The sequence below is a fragment of the Sorex araneus genome, chromosome 7 (assembly GCF_027595985.1).
Source record: "Sorex araneus isolate mSorAra2 chromosome 7, mSorAra2.pri, whole genome shotgun sequence".
Taxonomy (NCBI): domain Eukaryota; kingdom Metazoa; phylum Chordata; class Mammalia; order Eulipotyphla; family Soricidae; genus Sorex; species Sorex araneus.
The window spans coordinates 32,222,748-32,248,281 of record NC_073308.1 but is presented as its reverse complement, the minus strand read 5'-3'; the positions used below and the strand labels follow the sequence as shown (position 1 = coordinate 32,248,281).

The window sequence follows — 25,534 nt, the reverse complement described above, 5'->3', positions numbered from 1 at the left end:
CTCTCAGTATCTGTATTGCAAATCATAATGCCCCAAAGTAGAGAGAGAGAAAGTATGGGGGAAATTATCTGCCATAGAGGCAGGGGGAGGGTTGGGACTGGGGGCTAAGGGGGGTCGGATGATGAGAACATTGATGGTGGAAAATGTGCACTGGTGGAGGATGGGTGTTCGATCCCTGTGTGACTGAAACTCAAACACGAAAGCTTTGTAACTGTATCTCACAGTTATTCAATTTAAAAAGTTTTTTTAAATCTGTTTTTATACACAGACACTGTATCTATGTATCTATAAACATTCTACACCTTAGTCATTTCTTAAAAATTCTGTGAGTAGAGTGGGAGACTAACACCCAAGAATTGTAGAAACAACTACCAGGAGGTTGACTCCATGGCTAGGAGGCTGGCCTCACATTCTGGGGAAAGGGCAACTCAGAGAAGGGATCACCAACTATAATGTAGTCGAAGGCCATGTGGGAGAAGGGAGTTGCGGGCTGAATGAGGGCTAGAGACTGAGCACAGTGGCCACTCAACACCTTTATTGCAAACCACAATAGCTAATTAGAAGGAGAGAACAGAAGGGAATGCCCTGCCACAGTGACAGGGTGGGGTGGAGGGAGATGGGATTGGGGAGGATGGGAGGGATGCTGGGTTTACTGGTGGTGGAGTATGGGCACTGGTGAAGGGATGGGTTCCCGAACTTTGTATGGGGGAATCATAAGCACAGATGTGTATAAATCCGTAACTGTACCCTCATGGTGATTCATTAATTAAAAATAAATAAATTTATTTTAAAAAAATAAAAAATAAAAAAATTCTGTGAGTAGTATTCTATCAGTTATATTTGGTGAGTTTGTTCACCAAATATAACTGACAGAAGAATTTATTCACTCTTTGTCATCTGAGAATATAATTGCATAAATATACATGCCTGCATCATTCTTTTAACCAGTGTCTGTTGTAAAAAGAGCATATATGTTTGTTTTGTTTGTCTATTTTCCTACACACATAAATTAGTGTTTTACCACTTTGATTTTATTCTGATAATGCTGAATGCAGTGAACATTACTGCATATGTTTCTGATTGTACACATTTGAAAGTCCATCTCCTGGATAATACATTATCTCCACTTTACAGATTACTTAACCAAAATTTAAAACCTTGCTAGTGCTCCCAATTATTAAAGATGAGTACAGGATTGGACCACTAAACTACCGTCTACCTAGTTTTAATCAGATGGGGCTAGAGAGACAATACAGCAGTAGGGCACCTGCCTTGCAAATGGCTGACCTAGGTTTGACCCCTGGCAACACAGATTTATCCCTGAGCACAGAATCAGAAGTAAGCCTTGAGCACTGCCAGGCATGGCCCCTTGAAAGCAAATTAAAGTAGCCATCCAGTTTTAATCTCATAAAAAGTCACCAAATTAGTTTTCAGCATTTGTGTATCCTCCATTCTAATATGTGTAAACAATATTCCTTTTTAAAATATTTCTTATTTATTTACTTTATCCAAGTAGCATTGATTTCATTGTTTTATACTTGCAGTAATACTACGCCATGCCCACTGCACTGTAGCACTGCCGTCCCTTGCTCATCGATTTGCTCAATCGGGCACCAGTAATGTCTCCACTGTGAGACTTGTTACTGTTTTTTGGCATATCGAATATGCCATGGGTAGCTTGCCAGGTTCTGCCATGTGGGCGGGATACTCTCGGTAGCTTGTCGGGCTCTCTGAGAGGGACGGAGGAATCGAACCCGGGTTGGTCACGTTCAAGGCAAACACCCTACCCACTGTGCTATAGCTCCAGCCCATGGCCACCACAAGAATGACAGAATTCCTTTCCTTCCTCCTGACCCCTTGTCATCCAGGGTTCCCAGGTCTGTTGGCCATATCTTTGTTGGTCTCCATGCAGAACACATAATCCTTCGCTTTGTTCATTGGCACACCACATATGACGAGAACATCTTTTTGTCTTTATCTTTCTGACTCACTTCACTTAGTGTTGAAGTTAAGGAAAACTTCAAGATTTCATTTTTTCTTACAGCTGAATAGAATTCCATGTGGTATATACACCACAATTTCTTGATCCCCTTCTCTATTGTTGAGCAGCTGGTTTGTTTTCAAATTGTGGCTTTAATAAATAATGCTCTGATGATTCTAGGTGTGCATATATCCTTTTGGATTAATATCTTGTGTTCTTGGTATTTTAGTTACCCATGAATAAAATTACAGGGTCATATGGATGCTCTATTCTTAATTTGTTGAGTAATGTGCTAATCATTTCCCAGAGAGGTTTAACTAAGCAACACTCCCACCATCAGTGAGTGAGAGTTCCTTTTTTTTACCACATTGTACCAGTACTTACAGTTCTGGGCATTTTGAAATATGCCACTGACTAGTATGAGATAATAATTCACTGTCATTTTGACTTGCATTTCTCCCTCATCATCAGTGACGTGAACATTCCTTATATGCCTGTTGTTCTCCACATAATTTGATTTTCAGAAAACTAAAAGACAGTTATTTTGTGTGCTGCTTGAAGTATGGAAGAATTTGAATTTCTTTGAAATATAACTACTCCCACCCCAAAAAGCTTCACTGGACTGCCCAGTGACTAAAGGTGTGAACATACCTCCACTTGAACCATCAGACATCTCTGCTGCCTCAGCTTGACCACATAGCCATAAACATCCACTTCATTCTCTGCCTCCAGTTTTTCTAGCATGGCATCAATTCCAATATAGGTCCCCGTGCGTCCAACACCAGCACTGAAGAAACAAATAAAAGAGGGGAGGCACGAATGATATAGAAATGTATATTTAAAAAAAAAAGCAGGGCAAGGGAAAAAACTGTCTTCACTTCATAGTTTGCTTTCCCACATAGTAACTTTCCGGAAGAGGAGGAGTCCCACAGCCCAAGGATCCGGGATAGGAATGAGTCCAGTACTTCCTGTTGGAGTTCACTTACCTGCAATGCACCACGATGGGGCCACTGAAGAAGTTGCTGAAAGCATTCACTCGCCGGCGCAGCTTGAGGAGCAGGTGAGGATCGTCGGGCACTCCGTGATCTGGCCAGCTGGTGAACTGAATGTGCGTCACCTCCCGTCCATTTGTTTTTTCTTTTTTCTAGTCAAGAGATCATATTTATTTTGAGATTTTTTTTTCTCGAGGTGTTCATACCCCAAACTCCTCCTTCAAGTTATTTCATCCACAATGGCAGTCCCCCCCTTCCAATTGATAATGAATATTGGAGATGTTCCACAGGATTGGCCTGCAATAACTGGTGAATAAGCATTGGTCACTGAATTAAAAGTCAGACATGGCTATGGAGGTTGCAATGACTGAGCTTGCATGCTACCAGTCCAAAGCAAGCAAGCTAACAAACACACAGAGATGGTGCATAGAGATGAGAAGAGAGGAAAGTCAAGGGGGTTCCACAGTTGTTTGAGATATTTCTGATTGATAGGAGAGCAAACAAAATTATTTGTGATGGGAAGTGATTCTGATTTATTTGATTGACAGAATGCTTCCAAGGTTGTCTCATAGAAGAAATATCAATTATAACTCTTGAGAGAGAATTGAGCAGTCAGTTTGAGATTACAGCTCATTTAGTTCCAATCTGTAGGTGACCATCAGACTCTGCATAATTCAAAATTCCTTGACTTGTTTTTAAGAGAATCAGGCTTACTCTTCAAGCCTGCATTCTCCTTAAACACCTATCTTGCTTGCTCTGAGCCTGGTTGCTGCTAATTTCCATTCTACAAAGGCCCGTGGTCTCTCATACACATGTACTTCTCTCTTTCCCATCCCTCACATCTGTCTTAATAAGTGTCAATAAAAACTATCCTGTTTCATCAAAATCAATAAGTAAATAAATAAATAAATAAAAATAAAAGAATACTACCTACATTTAGATAACAGAAGAAACAATAATAGTTGGTTGCTTGTAATTTTCTGATAAGACGTAACTGAGTTCATTTGAAATATCAGACTGGTTACTATGGCCACTGGTTAGAAATGACCATTGCCTATCATCCTATTTCTGGAATGAGAGTCTTTATGGGTTAGCCCATATCATGCTACATTATGAGCTATAAGTGAAGTTTTTTTACAGACCTTCTTGGGAAAACAAATAATCACCATTAATAAGGGACCTGTAGATAGTTTAGAAAGAATTATACAATAGGTGATGTTGAGGTTACTGGGGGTTTTTATTTCTGCAGAAAAAGTATCTGGATCATACACGTGGAAATACAATTTTTGGTTACTAAAAAATATTCTAATAAGTGAAATTCAGAGAGAATTCCAACCCTATTTATAAACAGATTTGTTTCCTAACAGATTGATTTCTTTCAAATACCACTCATTTTTTTCACTTAATTTGGAAATTATTTCATTATAGCACTGTCGTCCCATTGTTCATGGATTTGCTCGAGCGGGCACCAGTAACGTCTCCATTGTGAGACTTGTTGATACTGTTTTTGGCATATTGAATACGCCACGGGGAGCTTGTCAGGCCCTGCCGTGTGGGCAGGATACTCTCGGTAGCTTGCCGGGCTCTCTGACAGGGATGGAGAAATCAAACCCGGGTCAGCCACGTGCAAGGCAAACGCCCTACCCGCTGTGCTATCGCTCCAGTCCTATTTTATTGTACTCACCAAATTATAAAATAATCACCATCACTTAATTAAGGAACATTTTAAATAAGCCCCTAACTCATATGGGTACTAACCTTTAATACCACTCTACCTTTATTGTTCCTGAACAATCTCAATCAACTTTCTGTTTTTATAAACTTGCCAAATCTGGTCATATTCCATGCAAGAAATTGTATGTGTTAAGTTCTTTGTTTTAAGCATAGTAATTTTTTTGGCTTAATTACACATGTTGTTTTCAGAGTTTTATATTTCTTACCATTGTCACTATGCCATCTGTACTTTTTTTTCTTGATTGTAATACATCCATTGAGGATGGGAACTTCTTGACATTCATTCAACAGATTTAAAAGTACTGAAAATATTTTTTTTCCTTTTAGATCTCCTGAGCAGAGCTCAGAGCATATGACCCCAAGAATCTTGGCCATGTGGGTCAGCATTTCAATGCAAAGGCCCAAAGATTACTCTGTCCTGAAGGGCCCTGGACCACCCAAGCTTCACCCAGTGTTTTTCAGGGATACATCAGATGATGCTCAGGACTGGGATTCTATGAATGCTGCATTGCTAACCCCTGCACTATCTACTAAGTTCTGAACACTTTCAATTATTTCTTTTATTTACATATTAAGGATCAATGCATTATAAATACTGTTAGTTAGTTGTACGTAAAAACTGTTTTCATTAGTGACATAACAACTTTCTCGGTTTATAATATTGTTCAAATCCATGATTTTCTCCTCCATGTCACTACATGTAATATTCTGACTTTTAATATTAATTTTTGATATTTCATATCTGTAATGATTTTTAAAGTATGAGAATAAAAAATAAATAATAAAAGAAACTCACGTTTGTAATGTTCATCTTCTGTATGATGTAATCTGGACATCTCTTGTACTTGAGAACCTTGACAACAATATCTCCAAAGGTCCGGGTTCCCTCGTCCATGGATGGCCAGTATTCTGCACACTTGTTCTGCATTTTTCAAAAATCATGTAAAAACTTAGATTTCACTTAAATTTCTTTATTAAATATTCTTTTTTAAAAAAGAAAAGTGACAAGAATGGTATATTTTTTTTTAAAATAACATGAACTGAAGGGCACATGCCTCAAATCCAACTGTCCCGGGCAACCCCATAGGGTCTCTAAAGCCCTGCCAAGAGTTATTCTTGAGTGGAGAGCCAGGAATAAACCCTTAGAAACACTAAGTGTGGCTCCAAAACAACAATCAAAAGAAAGACCAAAAGACAAAAAAATATTCACCCAAATTTCTGAAACATTTCTATATTCTTTTCTAAGTTCCTATTCAGTTAAAGGCGTGAGGCTTGACATGTATGTCAGTTCCTTGTGAAGGCAACCTGAAGGGTCTCCTTCATGTCGTTAGCAGAGGCGGGCAGTCTCATGCTTTGCTCGGAGTAAAAGAGCATGTGCTCAGTGCTCAGCAGAAATGATATGTTTACATGAACCAAATCGGGTTGAAGAGTGGACAGGATGCTTTTAGGATTCCTCAAGTCATATCCCACAAGTTGCCACCTGCCTGCCTGAGGTCAGTTTGTTCCATGACTTCATAATTATTTGTGAAGTGAATACATAGAAATGTACTAATGAAAATAATAGCTCAAAGAAATGAGACTCAGGGCAAGAGCAATATTATATTGGGTAGGGAACTTGCCTTGCACATAGCCAACCCTAATACAATGTCTTTATACTAGGACATTACATTGTTCCCTGGGCTCACCAGGAATGATTCCTGAGTGCAAAGCCCTGAGCACTTCCAGGTGGGGCCCAAAATACAGGAACGAAAAAAGAAGGAATGAGACCCAAAAGTTCATCAATTAAACAGAAACATTTACATTTTATTCATTTATACATATATTTATATATACAGACATTTTCATTTTCTGCATATGTAAAAATTGTTATGTGGAATTTACAATAGATACATGCCTGTTTTAATTGTGAAGCATCTCTACATGACTTTTCAAAATGTAGCTTGCCCCTCTTTTTCCCAGCCTACACCCCTTTGCTAAGTTTCTGATGCTTACCCTATTTCCTTCCTCACATCGAGTGACCATGACAATAACTGTGGCCTTCTGCTCCCAGATCATCCTCCAGAAATCATCCACAGTTTCATCCCTAGGGCCTAGAAAGTAAAGAAATATAAACTGCTAAGAAGCAACTTCTTAAAGTAGCATAGAACAATCTTTCAGAAAGAAAATTGGACAATCGAAGTTACCTTGTGCAGCAATGTACTTCCTTGGTTCCTTGAAACCCTATTGAAAATGCACACAAAGATACTCTTTGTTAGAGACACAGGATATTGTAAGTCAGATAATTTAATTTAGGACCTCTCTTTCTTTCTTTCTTTCTTTCTTTCTTTCTTTCTTTCTTTCTTTCTTTCTTTCTTTCTTTTTTTCTTTCGGCTACTCTGGTGTGCTGAGGGCTTACTCTTGAATCTGTGCTCGAAGATCGCTCCTGGTGGGGCTCAGTAAACTAAATGTGGTTCGAGGAATCAAACCAGGCATGGCTGCATACAAGGCCTTCACTCCTATACTATCTCTTCAGTTACAAATCTCAATTTCTTGATTATGAGTTTCCCTGGGCATTTTCAAATTATAAGGGACTAAGTCTTAAGTGGGATATTAAATTCTCCCAATCATGTTAGTATTTGAAAATACTACACAAAACTTTTCTGAGTGTTATAAACCCCAAATATTTTAAAAAAATATTCTTCTCAACTAGAATGGAGCAGTTATCTTCAAGAGTAAGCCAGGAAATCCTCTGTGTTTTATTCCGTCAACCCTTAAAATATCACCTGCACCAACTTTAACAACCTTTCCTTCCAGTCATGTACTTTGAGAATCTTTATTCAATTTCTTTCAGTAATTCATTCTGAGATTATCCACACATTTCTCCTGTTTAATTTAAATCAAGAATATCATTCCACCCACTAATGACTCAGCTCTGAGCACTGAACACAGGCAAAGCATATACTCTACCAACAACCGTGTCACCCATTCCAGGGCTTAAGTATTACTGTCAGCTCAGAGACTCCTTTTCTTACACTTTAAATGAGATGCACAATTTACATTGCTTACAGTATTTGCTTTCTCCAGAGCAAATAAAACAAAAACAAACAAAACAAACAACCCTCCCCAACCCCAACAAACAGAACCAAGTGCAGAGAAATATATTACACTTATTTTTTCTAATGTTATTTCACACTCCTGAAATTTGTCCTAGTGAACTGCTTGAGAGAGAGAGAGAGAGACAGAGACAGAAAGAAAACCTTTGCTATCAGATCAATTTTACTCATATGAGCAACAAAAATTCATGTCTAATTTCAACGACTTCCTTAAACTTCTCTATCATGATGTGAAATTATTCATAAACTTATTTGTTCTAAAAGTATTTCTGGAGAGGCTACATTATGTCAAGAACCAAGCTGAAGGCACAAGCTAAGACTCTCAACTCTACTGAATAAATAGAGATCTACTTTTTGGTTACAATTATTATGTGCATTTGAAGAAAAAACACAGGTTATTTGTTTTCCAGAAATTCTCTAGATGCTTAAACAATCTTATAAAGTGTGTGCATTTATTTTATTTTTGAAGTATAAATTATCCTTTAAAAAAACTACACAAAAGTGAAAGTATTGTTGATGATTATTAATAATTAGTGATACTTGTTCAATGTATGTGTGAATCACTACAGAAGCCATCTGCAGAATCAGTTAAGGTATAGGTCAAAATTCGGACAAGGCACCCATCACTATTTTTCAACTATGACCTCTCCATTCTAACGTTATAACTCAGCCTTTTGAAAATCACATGAAAAAGGATTAGGAAAGGAAGATGCATCAAGGTTCATGTCAGGGAAGACATTTGTTACTTAGGATAGAATTTCCAGGTGCATCATTAAGCAAGGACATGTTAAGTAGCTAAAAAAGCTTATGGTAGAGAAGATGTTACATAAGTTAGAGTGTCAGCTCTAGAGTCAAAGTGCTTGAGGGGAAAAAAAGAACAAAATCCTGACTGTTTCTTCCTACAAAATGTTGATACCTCACTGAGATATGATATTTAATTAAATTAGAATATTTAAATTACTTCAATATGGCTGATAAATAGAAACTCTGTAATGAATTATAATTTATTTGGAGATATATTACAGTCGGCAGGGTGCTTGCCTTGCATGTGGCTGACTCAGATTTGAGCACTGCGACCACATATGGTTCCATGAGTACTGCTAGGAGTAATCCCTGAGCAGAGAGACAGGAGTAAACCCTGAGAACCACAGGTGTGGCCGAAAAATAAAAACAATCAAAATTTAAAGAAAAAAATTGTGATCAACATCATAATCAAGAATGTTAGGAATTTTGCTCTAAACTCATTTGGATATCTCTCAAAGAAATGTTATGAGTAATTAAGATACAGACGTGGATGATGTGTCATGAATGATTCAAGTAAAATATATTTGCAAATTATTTTGCTTTTTTTTTTTTTGCTTCTTTTGGGTCACACCCGGCCATGCACAAAGGTTACTCCTGACTCATGCACTCAGGAATTACTCCTGGCAGTTCTCAGGGGACCATATGGGATGCTGGGAATAGAACCAGGATCAGCTGCATGCAAGGCAAACACCCTACCCGCTGTGCTATTGCTCCAGTCCCTACTTTGCTCTTTTTACAGAATTGCATGTCGTGGATTGCTTAGTGTTCCTCCTGAAAATCTCAGGATCATTTGGAACCTGAGAATGTGACTTTGTCTGAAAATAGCATCTTGGGTGATATAATTTGTTGACATGTGACCATCCTGAATGAGTATGGGCTCTAAAATCAAAGGCCTGTGTCCTTACAAGAAAAAGAGAACACAGTGACACGGGTACATGCAGAGAAGGAGACACTGTCATGGGGGATATGGACTGGAGAGAAAAAAGCAATAAGCCAAGGCCTGCCAAGGATGACCAGGTGCCATAAGAACAAAGAAACAAGCAAAGGGAGGTGTTCCCCAGAGCCACCACAGGGAGCTTAGCATGAATGGCACGCTGACTGAACTTGGCACATCCAGATCTGAGAAAGAATACAATTCTGTGGTTTGACACACCTGATTTGTGGTACTTCTTTATGTCCACTTAGAAACTAATCCTCTGTGTAAATTAATATTTCTGTCATTACAATTTGTCCATTGTCCATATGCCACTAAAATATTATAATCATATAGCTCAAAACAAGCATTTTTCTTTAATGAAAAGATGGTGGTGACCTTATAAAATCAATGTATACAGTAGCATGACATCACTTTGTCAACTACTGTCAATTTTTTTTAATTGCTACATTTTTGTCAAGTCTGTATGGGGGCAACAGAAACATTCTACACTGCTAGTGGAATACTAAATTGGAGAAACTCTACTGGAAAATTTTCTTTTAAAACTTTAAATGATTTTTGACATTATAATTTTACATTTTATGTTTTTAATATTATAAAGGCATGCACCCTGACCTGAAAATTCTTAGGTATTTATCTGATAGATATAATAAAGTCAGTTATAAAATAATGAGCAAAGATTCATTAAACCATTATTTTTAAAGTTATAAACTTCATTTAATGTACATTACTATAGGAGTTGGTACATTAATACAAGAGATGTTACACTGATGCAGGAGTTGATTTTAACAATCACCACACAGATATCTAATGTTTTATAATATATAAATAAAAGATATATTTATTATCTGGACTCTTACAGGAAATGTTTGTCAATTTTGGACCTTCAGAGTGATACTATACACATACAAGTGATCTGTTTTAGGTAAATGAAACATTTAATAGGTCAGTATGATAATCATTTCAACCTTCTGAGATCAAAAGAGGGATAACAAATGCTGCTTTACTCATATAAAGGTGCTCTAACTGGGTACAGAAGAAACAACAGAGAGTACAATCTCTCCAAAGTACTCATGTAAAGGTGCTCTAACTGGGTACAAAAGAAACAACAGAGAGTACAATCTCTCCAAAGTTCTATACCACCAGTCCATAATTGGGTAGGGGAATATTTTGTTCAGCTGCTTTCTTATTTATGTTTAGTTTTTCAATGACATTTGGTGGTGACCAGCACTTACTCCTCGCCTCCTGCTCTGTGTTCAGGGGTCACTCCTGTCAGTGCTTAAGGGACTCTATGTAGTGCTGGGGATTGAACCCAGGTAGGATGCATGCAAGGCAAGTGCCTTACATGGTGTATCAACTCCTTGGTCTCTCTATATTTTTATGCTCATTAAAATATTTTCATTCATGTAAAACATCATTCAACAGTTACTAATCAGTGAAGTTTTATATATTTTGAATGAGTTTACCATGGTCCCATAGCTGTTTTAGGATTACTCATGATCAGTGTCAATGAAGAGCATCCTTACTGAAATGCAATGTTACGTAACTGAAGCTTAATACTCTGGAATACAACAGGCCTGGTTTGCATCCCTACTAAGAATTTCACTACAAGTTGAACAAGAGCAAGAGAAATAATTAAAACCTCCCCACCTTTACCTCTTCAGTGGGTAAAGTGAGCATGGGACTCTGACAAGACACACATTTATGGGTCAACTAATCTAATATGCATCAAATGATAGGCATCAGAAAGTTTTAATCTTTAGTATCATTTTGTTTGTAAAGAAAAAGATCCGTATTATATCTTATGGAAAGAGACAAACAATGAATGTAATAAATAGTCTTATAGATATAAGTGACTTGTATTTGCACAGCAGCATTCCAGGCTTACTTCCAACTATTTCTAAATACCATTTGTTAAGTTTCGTCATGACAAAGAAGGAACTGAATGCATTACATACACGCAGCAGAAAATGAAAGCAAATGGTGACAAAATGATAAATATATAAGATAACCTGGTAGATATACATTTATACTCACATCAATATAGCTGGCATTTATATAGGTTGACCCTGCATCTCCATTTATGTCAGAGAGTTCAACCCGGTTATAATCATCTGTTCAAAGAAAAGAAGCATAAATAAGCAAATGATGAATAATCGCTTAAATACACATGAATGCTATCCCTGATAAGTACTTACAAGGAAGAATATCAACATAGCGGTTTTTATTCTGGTTAATGGGCTTCCGAGCATCCTTGCAAGGAGACTTGCTGAACACCCGTGGGATGCTCTGAAAGACACAATAATCCTTTGGGTTATGAACAGAGGTAAGAAAACAGAATTTTCTTTTAGCCATTTAACGTTTTAGTAAAAGTGACATCTTGTGGTTAAATTTCCCTTGCATCGGTGATTAAGATGCATGTGGTGACTGAAACTACATTAGAAATTTTGAAAAAAAAAATCTCTTTTCTGAAATGAGTGATGGATTACTTCTGAAATGAGTGATGGACATTAAACCCCATGAGAGAAAGTTCATTTGAAATTAACTTCTCTTTAACTGTCACTTTAAACTTCATCTACAAGTATACCTGGCTATACTTCTGTGATTGCCCAGGGAACAAGTACTAGATCATCCCCAAATGTCTTGTGGCACAACTTCATAACTGGTAATCATTTATGGAAATATTATTTAAAAGTAGTTACTAGTACATGACAATTAGTCTCTGATATGTAAATGCCTGCTTAGACTCTATGTTATTAGCATTAGATCAGGCAAACTGTAAGTTCACAAGATACAATAATTTATTTGTTTGTTTTGTTTTGCGGCCACCTGGTGGTGCTCAGAGATTACTTCAGTCTCTGCTCTCAGGGATCACTTTTGACAGGTCTGGGGGACAATATATGTAGGGTTCTGGGGGTTGAGCCTGGGTCGCCACATGCAAAGCAAGCACTCTGCTCTCGGTACTATTTCTCTGGTTCTTGCACGATACATTTAAAATGGAATCACCTTAAAAACTGAGTAAAATTATTATAACACAGCAAGAAGAGACCACACCTGAAACTCGGCCAGAAAAAGTCTTCCTTCATCAGCAATCTTTCTTTTGTAAGTTTCCAACAAGACATCTGAATGAATTGGCTCCACAGTCATCAGCTGTTTTTCATCTTTAAACATTAGATTTAGTATTAGTATCTCTTTCAAATAGTCATAGATAGTCAATTAAATTTGTATGTTGGATTCAATCACTGGCTTCTTTTTTCTCCCCAAATTAATGCCATCTGGATAGCCTCATTCATATTTGAACATTCACCTATAAACTTAAGATTTTAAAATTCTGTGTTTCAGCCCTCTTTTGGGATTAATAGTAATCTTTCTGAATTACTCAAATTTTCCTCCCACTTAGCCCTTAAGCACTTGACATAAGTTCGTCAAGATGTTTGAAGTGAAAGTCATTTTAAATACCAGTAAATGAGAGCAAGATTCATATAGTAATTTAAATGTGAAACACACACATTATTCAGGATTGTCCTCTCTTGCCCTATAGGGTTATAGGAACTTCCATCTTTTCTGCCACTGTTCAGTTTTAGGAATTCCTTTTCATCATATCATATATCTTCCTAACTTTCAATGACTTCACTCTTTCCCTATATTGGTTTATCTTTTAAGCTGTTATATATTCATATGAAACATAAATAAAAGCATATGATTGATTTCCTTAAAAAATTAACAATTTGGTCCTGTATTGCTCAAAGAAAAATTTTCAATGAAATTTAAGGTATCATATTAGTCCTTAAAAATCTCATCTTGACTACTCAAGCCACTCTATTTACCACTTTTATGCTTCACACCATATGCATGGCTATTCTCAAGTGCATTAAACAATTTCATGTTCCCATAAATCACTACACTTTGTTCTCACTACCTTTGATGCCCTTCTTAATTTTCTGTGTTCAGAGAAATTATCCCAGAACAAATATCATCTTGTAAGGACACTCATATTGCTTTGCTTTGGCAGAGACATTTTATGGCAATTAGCATACTTTTGAGTATATGTTGTAAATTTTCTATTTTTAATTATTGCGATTTTGAAGCACCAAAAATATATAAGTCAGGGGATGTGATTAATACTCTTAAACCCATGACTCACAGTAATATTTCATCTGTTCAACTAGGATAGGATCAAGTCCTATTTATTTATCATGCCTCCAAAGCATAAAGCACATTATGGCTTCTTGATATCTGTGAAATGACTTCTAAAGAGCATAAATACACAATCACCATAAAAAGCAATCATTATAGATAGATCCTGACAAACAATTATTTTAAAAAATAAGAAAAGATAGGCTAACACACATGTTAAGTTGTGTTTCTTCCACTATTCTCTGTATGTCTGATGGCATTTCTTTTAGTATTCAGGTTAGTTTTTCCTATTTATTATTAACACATAATAATCAATTGAAGAAAAATGTTCATGAATATTGCACATTTATCTTATTAACTATGGGAAATTTCAGTCCAACCACAATGATAAAATTGGTCATGTACAATTGATTTTGTGTATGGCTGGTAGTTTCTCATATTCATTCTTTCTGAACTCAAGGTTATTTTTGGGACTCTGTGGAGCTTGGGTAAGATGTAATGTACTCCAAAGGACAACTGGTATCAACTTTCACTTAAAATGTTTCTGTGAAGAAAGAGACAGACATAGAAAGATTGCACTCATATGTGGAATATAAAGTAGCTGAGAGGTACAAGCTTACAATGTTGCGATTCCTGGCAGACATTTCTCTGGACTTAATTACTAGATACTAAAATACAGAAATCCAAAATTATGCTGCTGCTAGTGCGGCCTCCTGACTTCATATCTCTTCATTCTCAGCAATGGAAAACAAATTACCAAATGCTTTCTTTTCAGCAGATCGACTTTAGGGGGGAGAAACTCCAAATTAATAATAGTGAACTTTTTTTGTTTAAATATTGAATGTAATCAAAGTAAAGTGAAAGTAAAGTGAAATTTACCAGTTACACATGCGGGGTGGGGGACTGGGGAGGTGGGGGGAAGGGGGGAGGTATATCGTCATTCTTGGTGGTGGAATATGTGCACTGGTGAAGGGATGGGTGTTTGAGCATTGTATAACTGAGACTTTAACCTGAACACTTTGTAACTTTCCACATGGTGAATTAATAAAAGAATTAAAAAATAAATAAATAAAAAATAAATAAAAAATGGGAGCAGAAAAAAAAAATGTTTCTGTGAGACCATCCTGTGTGCTTTAACTTCTGGAAATGGAGACGTGAAATACCTCCTCTGCATTTGATGCCTGTACTCTTCATTCTACCCTAATCCAATAAAAACCCAACCATACGACATTTAATCTCATTTGTTTGGTTTCCATTGCTACTAATTGAATTCTATATACTCATCAAGAAAACTGGTGTTAGAGCAGAGTGAGAAGAGAAAACTAAAATGTATTTACCGAGCTTGTGTAATAGTTTGGAGAGGAGAGTTACCTAACAAGTAAGAGATACCAAAGAATTACATATTTGGTATTGATAGATTCTAGAAGGGAACACAAAGCTTGGAGATGAGTTCCAAAGAAGGATCCACACATTTTTGCTTACAGGTCTGGTGCCTGCCCTTGCCATGGGGTATTCCTTCAAGGCAAGTTAGAACAAGACACAGGTCTAAAATGTCTCTTGCCTTGTAATAAAAAGAACAAATCATTTTCTTCATGCTCAGAATGCTTCTACTTCTTTAACTGCATCTTCTCTTACTGATTCAAAGGTCACATTAAAAAAATTAAAGATGTAAGTTGGGTGATGGGAAAGAATTTGTTTTACTTGACTAAGTCACAAAGCTATTTTGGGTCCTATTTCTAAATGAGCCAGCATCTTTCCCAAGCTGGGAATGAGACTTCTTACTGCCTCCTCATGTTGGGAACTTCCCATCTGTCCTCACTCTTTTTATGCTTCCTTATACCCCTCTATAATCTTAGAAGACCCTTTGCAGTTTTCTGTTTTCTCTTTCTATAGACCTGTTTATATACAAGTAAGATGGCATTTATCAGATTAGAGTTGTATTTTTAATATTTCTGTCTTCCTCCATTAGCTTCTAACATTTTACAAAGAGAACCTGTGGCCTATTCCTGCTGTATTTTCAGACTATTTAGTATACCTGAAAAAATAATTTAAAATTTCTGACTAAATAAATGTTAAAAGTAGCATCATCACTGAGTCAGTTAATAGAGGAAGTTCAGACAAATTCTAAATTCTGAATTTGAATTTAATGAATGAAATCAAATGTGGCCCCTCCACATTTTTATTCATAAGTAAAAGTATGCATACTCACCCTTGTCGACAAGACCAATTATTTCACCTAAATCGCTGTGGAAACAAGAAAGGAAGTTTGCATATTTTAAAGAGATAGGTTTTAACTGGTATTTAATTTATATTTAAGATATATATCAAAGGAAGGAGGGGACGGAGGTGGTGTGGTTAGAAAAGAGATGAGAGAAGAGGAGCAGGAAGGAGAGATCGGGGCTAAAGATAGGAAGGAGAGAAGAGGAATGGAGGGGAGTAGGGAAGAAGAGAAGTCGAGAGAAGAGGGAAATCAAGGAAAAGTGAACAAACAAAGAATCATTGATGAATTCAAATAAAAGAATTAATGATTTAAGTCTACTATTTTTCCATAAAATGCAGCTGTTACTGATTGAAAATTATATACTCTTCCTTAAATAAATTCTCTTTTCTTTTAACTCTATATGATCCCTGTCACTGCACAGTCGTCCCTTGGTTCATCGATTTGTTTGAGCGGGCACCAGTAACATCTCCATTGAGAGACTTGTTGTAACTGTTTTTGGCATATTGAATATGCCATGGGAAGCTTGCCAGGCTCTGCTGTGTGGGTGGGATACTCTCAGTAGCTTGCCCAGCTCTCCGAAAGGGACAAAGGAATTGAACCCAGGGCCGGCCGAGTCCAAGGCAAATTGCCCAACCTGCTGTGCTATGGCTCCAGCCCTAGGGGTCTAATCAGTAGATCCCTAGGAAAAAGAAATATTTTATCATTTGATATTATTAAAGATAGCCCATAAAAATATCAATGAATTTTGAATATCAAAATCAATGAATTTTGATAAAACCACATTAAAAAGAGTTGCTAAAAGCCTTTGACCAAAAGCTCTGTGATAAGTTCGATTTTATGCTGCCTTCTCTGAATTTACATTTTTGCCTTTACCTATATCTTTGATAGGTACTAACATAATTTTTACTTGTTATTACTTTTCATTTAAAGATCAATGCTTACCTGGACCTTTTCTTATGAAGATCATAGATTTTATAGAGAACAACAAGCAGGGCTATTGATGTTACAATAATCAGAAATACCAGAAATATAATCAGTGCTTTAGAATTATCTAGAAATGAAGAACAACAAGTTTTGTTAGGTCAGACATTTTATAATCTGATTTAAAGAATCTTTAGAATACTTATATTTTGATATTTTTATTTATTTCAGGGTTTGCAGAACACTTTTGATGAGACCAAATAAAATGAATTCCTAACTTTGTAAATATATTATTTAAAATCAATAAAAAATATTTTCTAAGATAGCACTTAGATTATAGAAGAATAATTCTTATTTATTATATTATCTCATTTTATTGGGTACTATCACTTACATCTAATTCTTTCTCACTTCTTGAAGGAATCAGAGAAACAATCTCATTATAATTTTCAGAGTGAAACTCAGTCAGCACTTTATCATGACTGGCAGATGTTGGTCACCTCCTAAGAGGATCAGTAAGGCCCTACCCCACAAGATAAACATTTTTCCTGCTCGTTGACATATAGAAATCAATTAACCAAGATCAAAAATTATTTCATCCGGGGCTGGAGCGATAGCACAGTGGGTAGGGCGTTTGCCTTGCACGCAGCCGACCCGGGTTCTAATCCCAGCATCCCATATGGTCCCCTGAGCACCGCCAGGGGTAATTCCTGAGTGAAGAGCCAGGAGTAACCCCTGTGCATCGCCGGTGTGACCCAAAAACCAAAAACAAAAAAAAAAATTATTTCATCCTACAAGCTAGTATTAGACTTCCCTGATGCCAATTTTACTAATGTTAGCTGTAACATGAGTCCTTTACTGGGGTCATGGGCAGAGTGAAAAGGTGTATGTTAGAGCTATCTCTTGCATTAATACATTTTCTACACAACCAAAGTGTTGCAAAATAATGCAGTGACTTAAGGGCCCCCACTTTAGGCTGGGCACTCAGACTATCCTTGTCCAGAATCCCAATTATTTTTGTGATTAGAATTTCAATTCTCTACTTCCTAAAATGAGGTTGAAATAAATGATCACAGTAAACACTTAGCACAGAGCTAGAGACAGGGGTACTGTAAATATTAATTATTCACACAAAAAGATTTTTTTTTCGAAGTTTGGGGTCTTACTAGGTGTTAAACACTGCTGTAGGCAATGCAGGTATCTTGGAGGACAAAGCAAAGATTTTTATCCTCATGGAACTTTTAAGGAGGAAAGACAGTAGGCTTAAAAAAAAAGGCAAACAGGAAAAAGTTGGTTCGAAAATGATTTGTGAGCCCCGGATGCAATTCAAGGCTGAGGCAAAGTTTGCCCAGAACATGAAGATAGAAGAGATGCAGGATATGTTCTGGGGATGCTGGGCTGAAGGGACGGAGGAGAGGTGAGCAGCACTGAGATGCCCCCTGAGAGGAGTAAGGAGTGAGGGGGAGGCAACTTTCAGGGCTTTCAGTCCTTCCAAGGCCATTCTGAGTTTTCCGTTAAAAATAAAGTGCCAATAGGATTTGGGGGAGGAGCCATGTCCTCTGACCTTCGCCCTATATATATTTGTATGACTATTGTGGTAATGCCATAATCCAGGGAAAATAGTACAGTGATGCGGATTTGTTTGGTAGCTGTAGAGTAACATGATGCAGTTTGATGGAGTCACTACAATTACTGGAAATCAGGACAGCTGTGGGTGCAGTAAGCTATGGGAAAGAATTGTTTTGGGTCTGAAAGACTAGATGTCCAAGTGAAGTTGTCATGGACACAATTGGGCATGCAAATATGAAACTCTCATAGCAGAAAATAGTTCCATAAAGATCTTGGGGATGGACATCAGTTTGAAAGCTTTCTATAGAGCTTATTTATAAGGATGTGAAGCTGAATAATTCACCAGGAGATTAAAATTTTCTAATTTTCTTTCTAGGACAGAAGTCACAAGAATCTGACATATCCAAAGGAAGGCTGGAAGAACAAAAGTTATTTACACATGAAAAGGAAGAAACTAAATTCAATGTAAATATTCTAAGGAGAAGGTGATAATCAACCAAAGCAGATGCTGCTGAGAATCATCTGATAGAAACTGAGAATTGGCCTTTTAGTTTGGGTACTAGAGAGGGTGTTGAATTTGCCCATAGTAGCTTTAATGGCCTGATAATTCCCAAAAGCAAAGAGAAGCTCTAGAGATAACCAAAATGCCTGTTTCAAGGTTTTACTATTTCATTGTGAGGTTAAGTACAGAAGTAGGGTGCAGTGGAAAAGAATAGAATCAAACCAAATGTGATATTGTGGTGGTGGTTGATGATGGTTTTATAACAAATCCATACTGATGAGACTAATTTAGCAGAGAAGGGAATGATGCAGTGAAAAGGAAACTGTTAGGTCAGTATCATTGGGTGGTATTTAGGATCAAAGGATTCAGAAATCAGTTGTAAAAAGGGCCATGGTGGGGCTGGAGCAATAGCACAGTGGGTAGGGTGTTTGTCTTGCACGCGGCCAACCTGGGTTTGATTCCCAGCATCCCATATGATCCCCTGAGCACCGCCAGGGGTGATTCCTGAGTGCAGAACCAGAAGTAACCCCGGTGCATCACAAAAACAAAAAAAATGGACCACGGTGAATAATTATGAATTTATGCTGCATATGGATGGAGGGAAGCACATCAAAGGGATAAAGGGCCATGCATAAGTGCTAACTATGGTTATCTTTGGTCCAGTTCATGGAAACAGGAGGGAGCTGGAGTTTAATTTAGATGAAGGAAAAATGCGTATAAGATAGTTCCTGGTTTTCTGGAGACAAATATGATGAACAGAATTGTAAGAATGGAACCTGGTGTGTGTCTGTGCTAGCATCTGTCATTGACTGCCTTAATTGGTATTGCTTCTTCAATCCCTACTTACTAGATAAGTACTAGAAGCTCTACATTGTAATCATGACTGAGCATACAACTAAAGCATAGAGCATTAAAAAGGCATAAGTTCCTCCGAAATTTTCATTCTCGGATATAATTAACACTAAGCATATAAGTAAACAAAAGAATTGTGTATTTCCTTAGATTTGTAAACAATAAAAGTTTATAAACAACAAGGTAGAAAGAAAGAGCTTATTTTCTATACAATCAGTGGTGATCTTCACATAACATTCATTCTGCCTTGAAATATATACAAATATACAACAAATATATACTAGAGACAACGTCTCATACCAAAGTAGCTGAAATTGAAATAGATGAAAAAATGAGTATTAGAAAAATTACAGATAGGTATGTTAGATGTGAGTTTTCCAGAGTCTAGCTAGTATATCACATATACATACATGTATAGATAGAGAGTAAGTCTATAATATATATCCATATATTTTTTCATATCTATCATCCTTTGAGAAACAACATCAGTACATATGAAGTATGCACTGTTTGTTAAATCTATATGTGCAAATATGAAAGAATAAAAAGGCAGATTAATATAAATGTATGAATGAATATATTTAATGTTTTAGAGAAGTTCTTATTGTCACACACTTCAGAAAGTACACAAACTATTCTCTGTCCTATTTCTATCTTAAGTTCTTCTCACTCAAATGTCAAAGCAATACCAATAATGGGTGACATATACAATAGTTAATTGACTTATTCAAAGTTTGAGGATACAACCTCCTTAGCTGAGCAAACATCTAAATCCATTTCCCTTGAATAAATTACTGAAAGACAAAAATGAATAGCCCAAGCTGAGCCCTGACAAGAGACTATAATAAGTGACTGTTGTATAAACAGTATAATCCAGAGCAACTCAACAGGTTTGATTCTGCAATAACAATAAACAGTTTTAAATTTTTTAATTTGATTTGATCCACTTAATCCTAATAAAACAACCAAGTATGGAGATGCATCTAGTATCTTAGCTCGTATGTTTTTCCCTTCCGTCCCTCCCTCCCCTCCTTCTCAATCGCCCCTCCCTCAACTGATAATGACATAAAAGTGGTCAGGCAATGCTGCTAAGTAAAAATGATCCCTGACCACTACTCAAGACTATAATTGAATCATACTTTCTTTGTGGCATAGCTGCATAGCTTCGATCTTTCTGAGAGCAGAAAAGAATTTAGGACACAACCTTGTTGGCAACTGTGTTTAATTTATGCCCCCGGAACTATTGGAGGATATCCTGAGTCCTTTCTGTCATTACGCCAGGACAACTTGCACACACACATATGCAGTCTCTTTATCTTCATCTCCAGTTGCTGCTGGAGTTCCTGTATGCAACTCTACTAAGATTTCCTTGGTGTCGTGTTATGGGTGCTGTTCTAGGGGTATGTCTGTGATGGGTACCAAGTCTGGCCCATTAAAGTGTGAGTGTCAGATATGCAACTGAGTCTTTGACCCTGAAGAGTAGTCTCTTTATTCTAAATTTTTTACACAGCCAGGAAAAAGATTCCATGAAACTGTCATTATTATAAGGTATTGTGTTTTTGTTTGTTTGTTTGTTTGTTTGTTTTAGGAAAAGAAGGATCAATTTGAAAATAAAATCAGAGCTATTTGGCTGAGTTTGTCCAGAATTGAATATTTAGGAGTTTGGAGTTTATAGATATGAGCAGAAAGAACTAACACTGCACTTGGGAGTTAATAGAACATTTGGGGTAATAAATTGTTTTTATATCTTTTCTTTCAGGAATGATTTTGAGGAGGAAAGCTTTAGTGATGAAGCAGGCATAAGACAGAAAGAATGAAAAGGAATGATAGCATCAGAGACTTCTTGTTATAATGCAGCAGAAAAAACTCCCAAACATTTCATTTTATCCACAGAGAAAAAAATTAAAATGTTACTGTACACCTTAACCTAAGACAATAACTATCCCAGACTTACAAGATGTTGATTTAGTTATACTCTCTGCAATTCCATCATAATGTCCGTTATTATAAAGGACCTGAATTTCAATAATAAAAGAGAAATGGTTTTAAAATGTACATTTATATATCAAAATGTGATACAAGTTATTACTCATAAACTATTTTCACTAAAACCACACTGGAGAGCTATACTTAAAGTTGAATATTTACACTTAAGGGAATATTTTATCATTATTAAAGGAAATATCTATCAGTAATAAAAATATAAAGAAATCTTAGTGGACAAAGAGGTAGTACATAGATAAGGTCTTTGCCTTGCATGCAGCCAGAGACAGTTCAAATCTGATCCCTGTAACACATATGGACTCCCAAGCTCTGCCCTAAGTGATCCCTGAGCACAGCGCCAGGAGTAAGCTCTGATTACTACAAGTGTGCCCCCATTTACAAAAAAGAAATCTTAATTCATATAGCAGTAGCAGTAAATAATGATCAGCAGTATGAAAAAGCAAAACTGAACAGATAAAGTAAATGAGGCATAAATGAAATAAACACACAGAGGATGAACTGAGCTCAGAGATTCTGCTAGAACCAAAGGAATGACAGACTTGCCCCACCTTCAAAATATTTTCTCCACTTTCAATGTACACAGACAATGATCAGTAGACAGTTATCTTAAGAGTAAGTTTTAAAAAAAATTCTCTATGTTCAAAAAAAAATTTTACAAAAATGGGGGCTGAGACAATAGCACAGCCGGTAGGGCGTTTGCCTTGCATGCTGCCAACCCGGGTTTGAATCCCAGCATCCCATCCCTGAGCACCACCAGAGGTAATTCCTGAGTGCAGAGCCAGGAGTAACTCCTGTGCATCACCAGGTGTGACCCAAAAAGCAAAAAAAAAAAAAAAATGCTCTATGTTCACTCCTGTTTCCAAATATTTATTATCGATAACCTGGATGGACTTGTAAAAAAAAACGCAAGTAAAAGGTCAGATTGTCAAACTTGATAAAAAGTCAAGTTGAGATTCCTAAAGTATAGTGCAGTGGTTAGAGCTCCTGTTTCACATATCCAGAACCACTTGTGGGAGCCTCCAGACCTCCTGAACATCATTTGGGACCCCCTAATCTTCAAAAAAAGATCCAGATTCTGGGGTTGGAGCGATAGCATAGTGGGTAGGGCATTTGCTTTGCATACAGCTGATCCGGTTTCAATTCCCAGCATCTCATATGGTTCCCCCAAGCACCGCCAGGAGTAATTCCTAAGAGCATGAACCAGGAATAACCCCTGTGCACCACCGGGTGTGACCACCCCCCAAAACAAAACAAAACAAAACAAAAAGCCAGATTCTGTAACTGATAAAATGTTGCATGGATACAGAAGCAACAAATAATTTCTAAGAAAATCATATTGAAAACCAAAAACATTCCAAAATACATTTGCCAGAAGCCAGTTTCTAGTAAGAATGATTAGAGTTAAATCAGACTTTAAAGTGTGATTCCACTGGACTTTACAACTTGAGTACATGTATACACTGGAATTATTTAAGTATCAAATACTTATCACTGTTGTCCTGTTGATCATGGATTTGCTCGAGCGGTCTCAGTAATGTCTCCATTCATCCTAGCCCTGAGATTTTAGCAGCTTCTCTTTATCCCTCCTTCCCAATGGTGCTGCATTAGAGGCTCTTCAGGGTCAGGGGAATGAAACCCATCATTGTAACTATATTTGGCATACGTATACACCACGGGAGCTTGCCAGGCTCTTCCCCGTGCGGGCAGGAAACTCTTGGTAGCTTGCCAGGTTCTCCAAGAGAGAGAAGTAGGCTACCAGATGTTGGGCGGCCGCATCACCATCAAATATTTATAAACATACATATTTGTTATAGAAGTTATTATCTTACCTCAAATGTATATCTTGTCGAATACTGAAGATCTACTACTGAGAATTTACATTCTTTCATACGGTATTTTTTCACAGATTCGCCGTTTTTTGAGACTTTTAAAATGTATTCTCCTTCAGGACCATTACGTTTGTCAGGAACCTGACAATTCACGTTCACAGAATTATCTGTAGCCAAACCAACTTTCAAATTTGTGACCTTGCCTGGACCTATAAAAATCAAGGAAGATTGAACTTTCAGTACTGAACTTAATGCATTGAATAGACATGTTGATTTTCAATGAGACCCATCTGAAATTTTCATAATTAAGCTTCTATATGACTCAGCAACTCCAATTCTGAGTACCTACCCCAGAACCAATACTCAGACATCTGGAGAGTATCCTGCTGAGTGACACTTGTCGGAAGGAGAGGGACAGACACAGAGTGATCTCTCTCAAGTTCCGAACATAAAGAAACATAGGAGGGGAATAACAAATGCACAGTGGCAAGGGAAGCTGAGGACGGATCTTCAGTAGCAAGCTGATCATGGTGGGGGAGGGAGTGAACGCTAGGAAAATGGTGTGGTGCTGGAATGCCATAACACTTTCATAAACCATTGTGACTAAAACAAACAAACAAAAATTTGTGTGCTTTCTTATATGTTCATCGCATCACTGTTTACAATAGCCAGAACCTGGAAAAAGCCTGAGTGCCCAAGAACAGATGACTGGTTAAAGATATTTTGGTACATCTACACAATGGAATACTATGCAGCTGTTAGAAAAGATGAAGTCATGAATTTTGCATATGAGTGGATCAACGTGGAAAGTATCATGCTAAGTGAAATGAGTCAGAAAGAGAGAGAGACAGACAAAGAAAGATTGCTCTCATCTGTGGAATATAAAATAACAGAGTAGGAGACTAACACCCAAGAATAGTAGAAATAAGTATCAGGAGGTTGGCTCCATGGCTTGGAAGCTGGCCTCACATACCGGGGGGAAAGGCAGTACAGACAGAGAAGGGAACATTAAGTAAGCTCTGGTTGGAGGACCCGCTCGGGAGGGGAGATGCGTGCTGAAAGTAGATTATAGATTGAACACGATGGCCACTCAATACCCCTATTGTGGACTACAACACCCAAAAGGAGAGAGAAATATATCAAAAGGGAATGCCCTCCCACAGAGGCGGGGGCGGGGGGAGGTACGGGTGGGGGGATTTGGAGGTGGGAGGGATACTGGGTTCACTGGTGGTGGAGAATGGATACTGGTAGAGGAAGGGGTGCTCGAATATTGTATGAGGGAAACACAAGTATGAAAATGTGTAAATCTGTTACTGTACCCTCATGGTGACTCACTAATTAATAAATAAATAAAAATAAATAAATAAATAAAGTCTTGCAAAATAAAAATAAAATTGTGTGCTTCTATGTTTATGGCAGGGCTATTACAAACAGCCAAAATCTGAAAATAACCCAAGTGTCTCAGAACAGATGACTGGGCAAAGAAATAGGGAAGACACAATGGGACACCCTGTGGCATTAGAAAGAATGAAACCATGCCATGTGTGACTATGTGTGATGGGAGCTGGAGGACATTATACTAAGTGAAGTCAGACAGGAGAAAGACAGATACAAAATAGCCTCTCCTGTAAGTGGCATATGAAGAAGCATAGTAAGGTGATCATGAAAGGCCAGAATCAACAGGGGCTAATAACTGGCCTGTAGAATAGAGCTCACCATGGCAGTGAGACGGGGGGGAGCTGGCGGGGGTGGGGGGGCAGATGAGAGGGGAATACAGTGGTGGAGAGGTGGTGATGGAATATCACATGCAAGAAACTGTATCACCGGCAGCATTGTAAAATTGCAAAACACCGTGACTAAAATAAAATTGAAAATGCTATCTTTAAAAACAAAGATGTTTTTCTTTAGTAATTTATAAAATACATATTTGAATTTGTTTAGAATAAACGTATATAAGCGGTA

General features: G+C 37.2%; 1 protein-coding gene across 1 annotated transcript in view; it reads right to left on the bottom strand.

Moving 5' to 3' along the window:
* Positions 1-25,534, bottom strand: part of PTPRC (protein tyrosine phosphatase receptor type C) — a 134,452-nt gene that overhangs the window by 18,278 nt on the left and 90,640 nt on the right. The window contains exons 10-21 of the mRNA XM_055144696.1: positions 23,573-23,781; positions 21,694-21,754; positions 16,838-16,946; positions 15,884-15,918; positions 12,592-12,698; positions 11,736-11,826; positions 11,575-11,651; positions 6,891-6,927; positions 6,700-6,797; positions 5,504-5,629; positions 2,968-3,125; positions 2,633-2,768 (exon numbers count right to left, since the gene is read on the bottom strand). Coding sequence (XP_055000671.1) covers positions 2,633-2,768; positions 2,968-3,125; positions 5,504-5,629; positions 6,700-6,797; positions 6,891-6,927; positions 11,575-11,651; positions 11,736-11,826; positions 12,592-12,698; positions 15,884-15,918; positions 16,838-16,946; positions 21,694-21,754; positions 23,573-23,781 — 1,244 coding nt within the window. The remainder of the gene's footprint in view (positions 1-2,632; positions 2,769-2,967; positions 3,126-5,503; positions 5,630-6,699; positions 6,798-6,890; positions 6,928-11,574; positions 11,652-11,735; positions 11,827-12,591; positions 12,699-15,883; positions 15,919-16,837; positions 16,947-21,693; positions 21,755-23,572; positions 23,782-25,534) is intronic.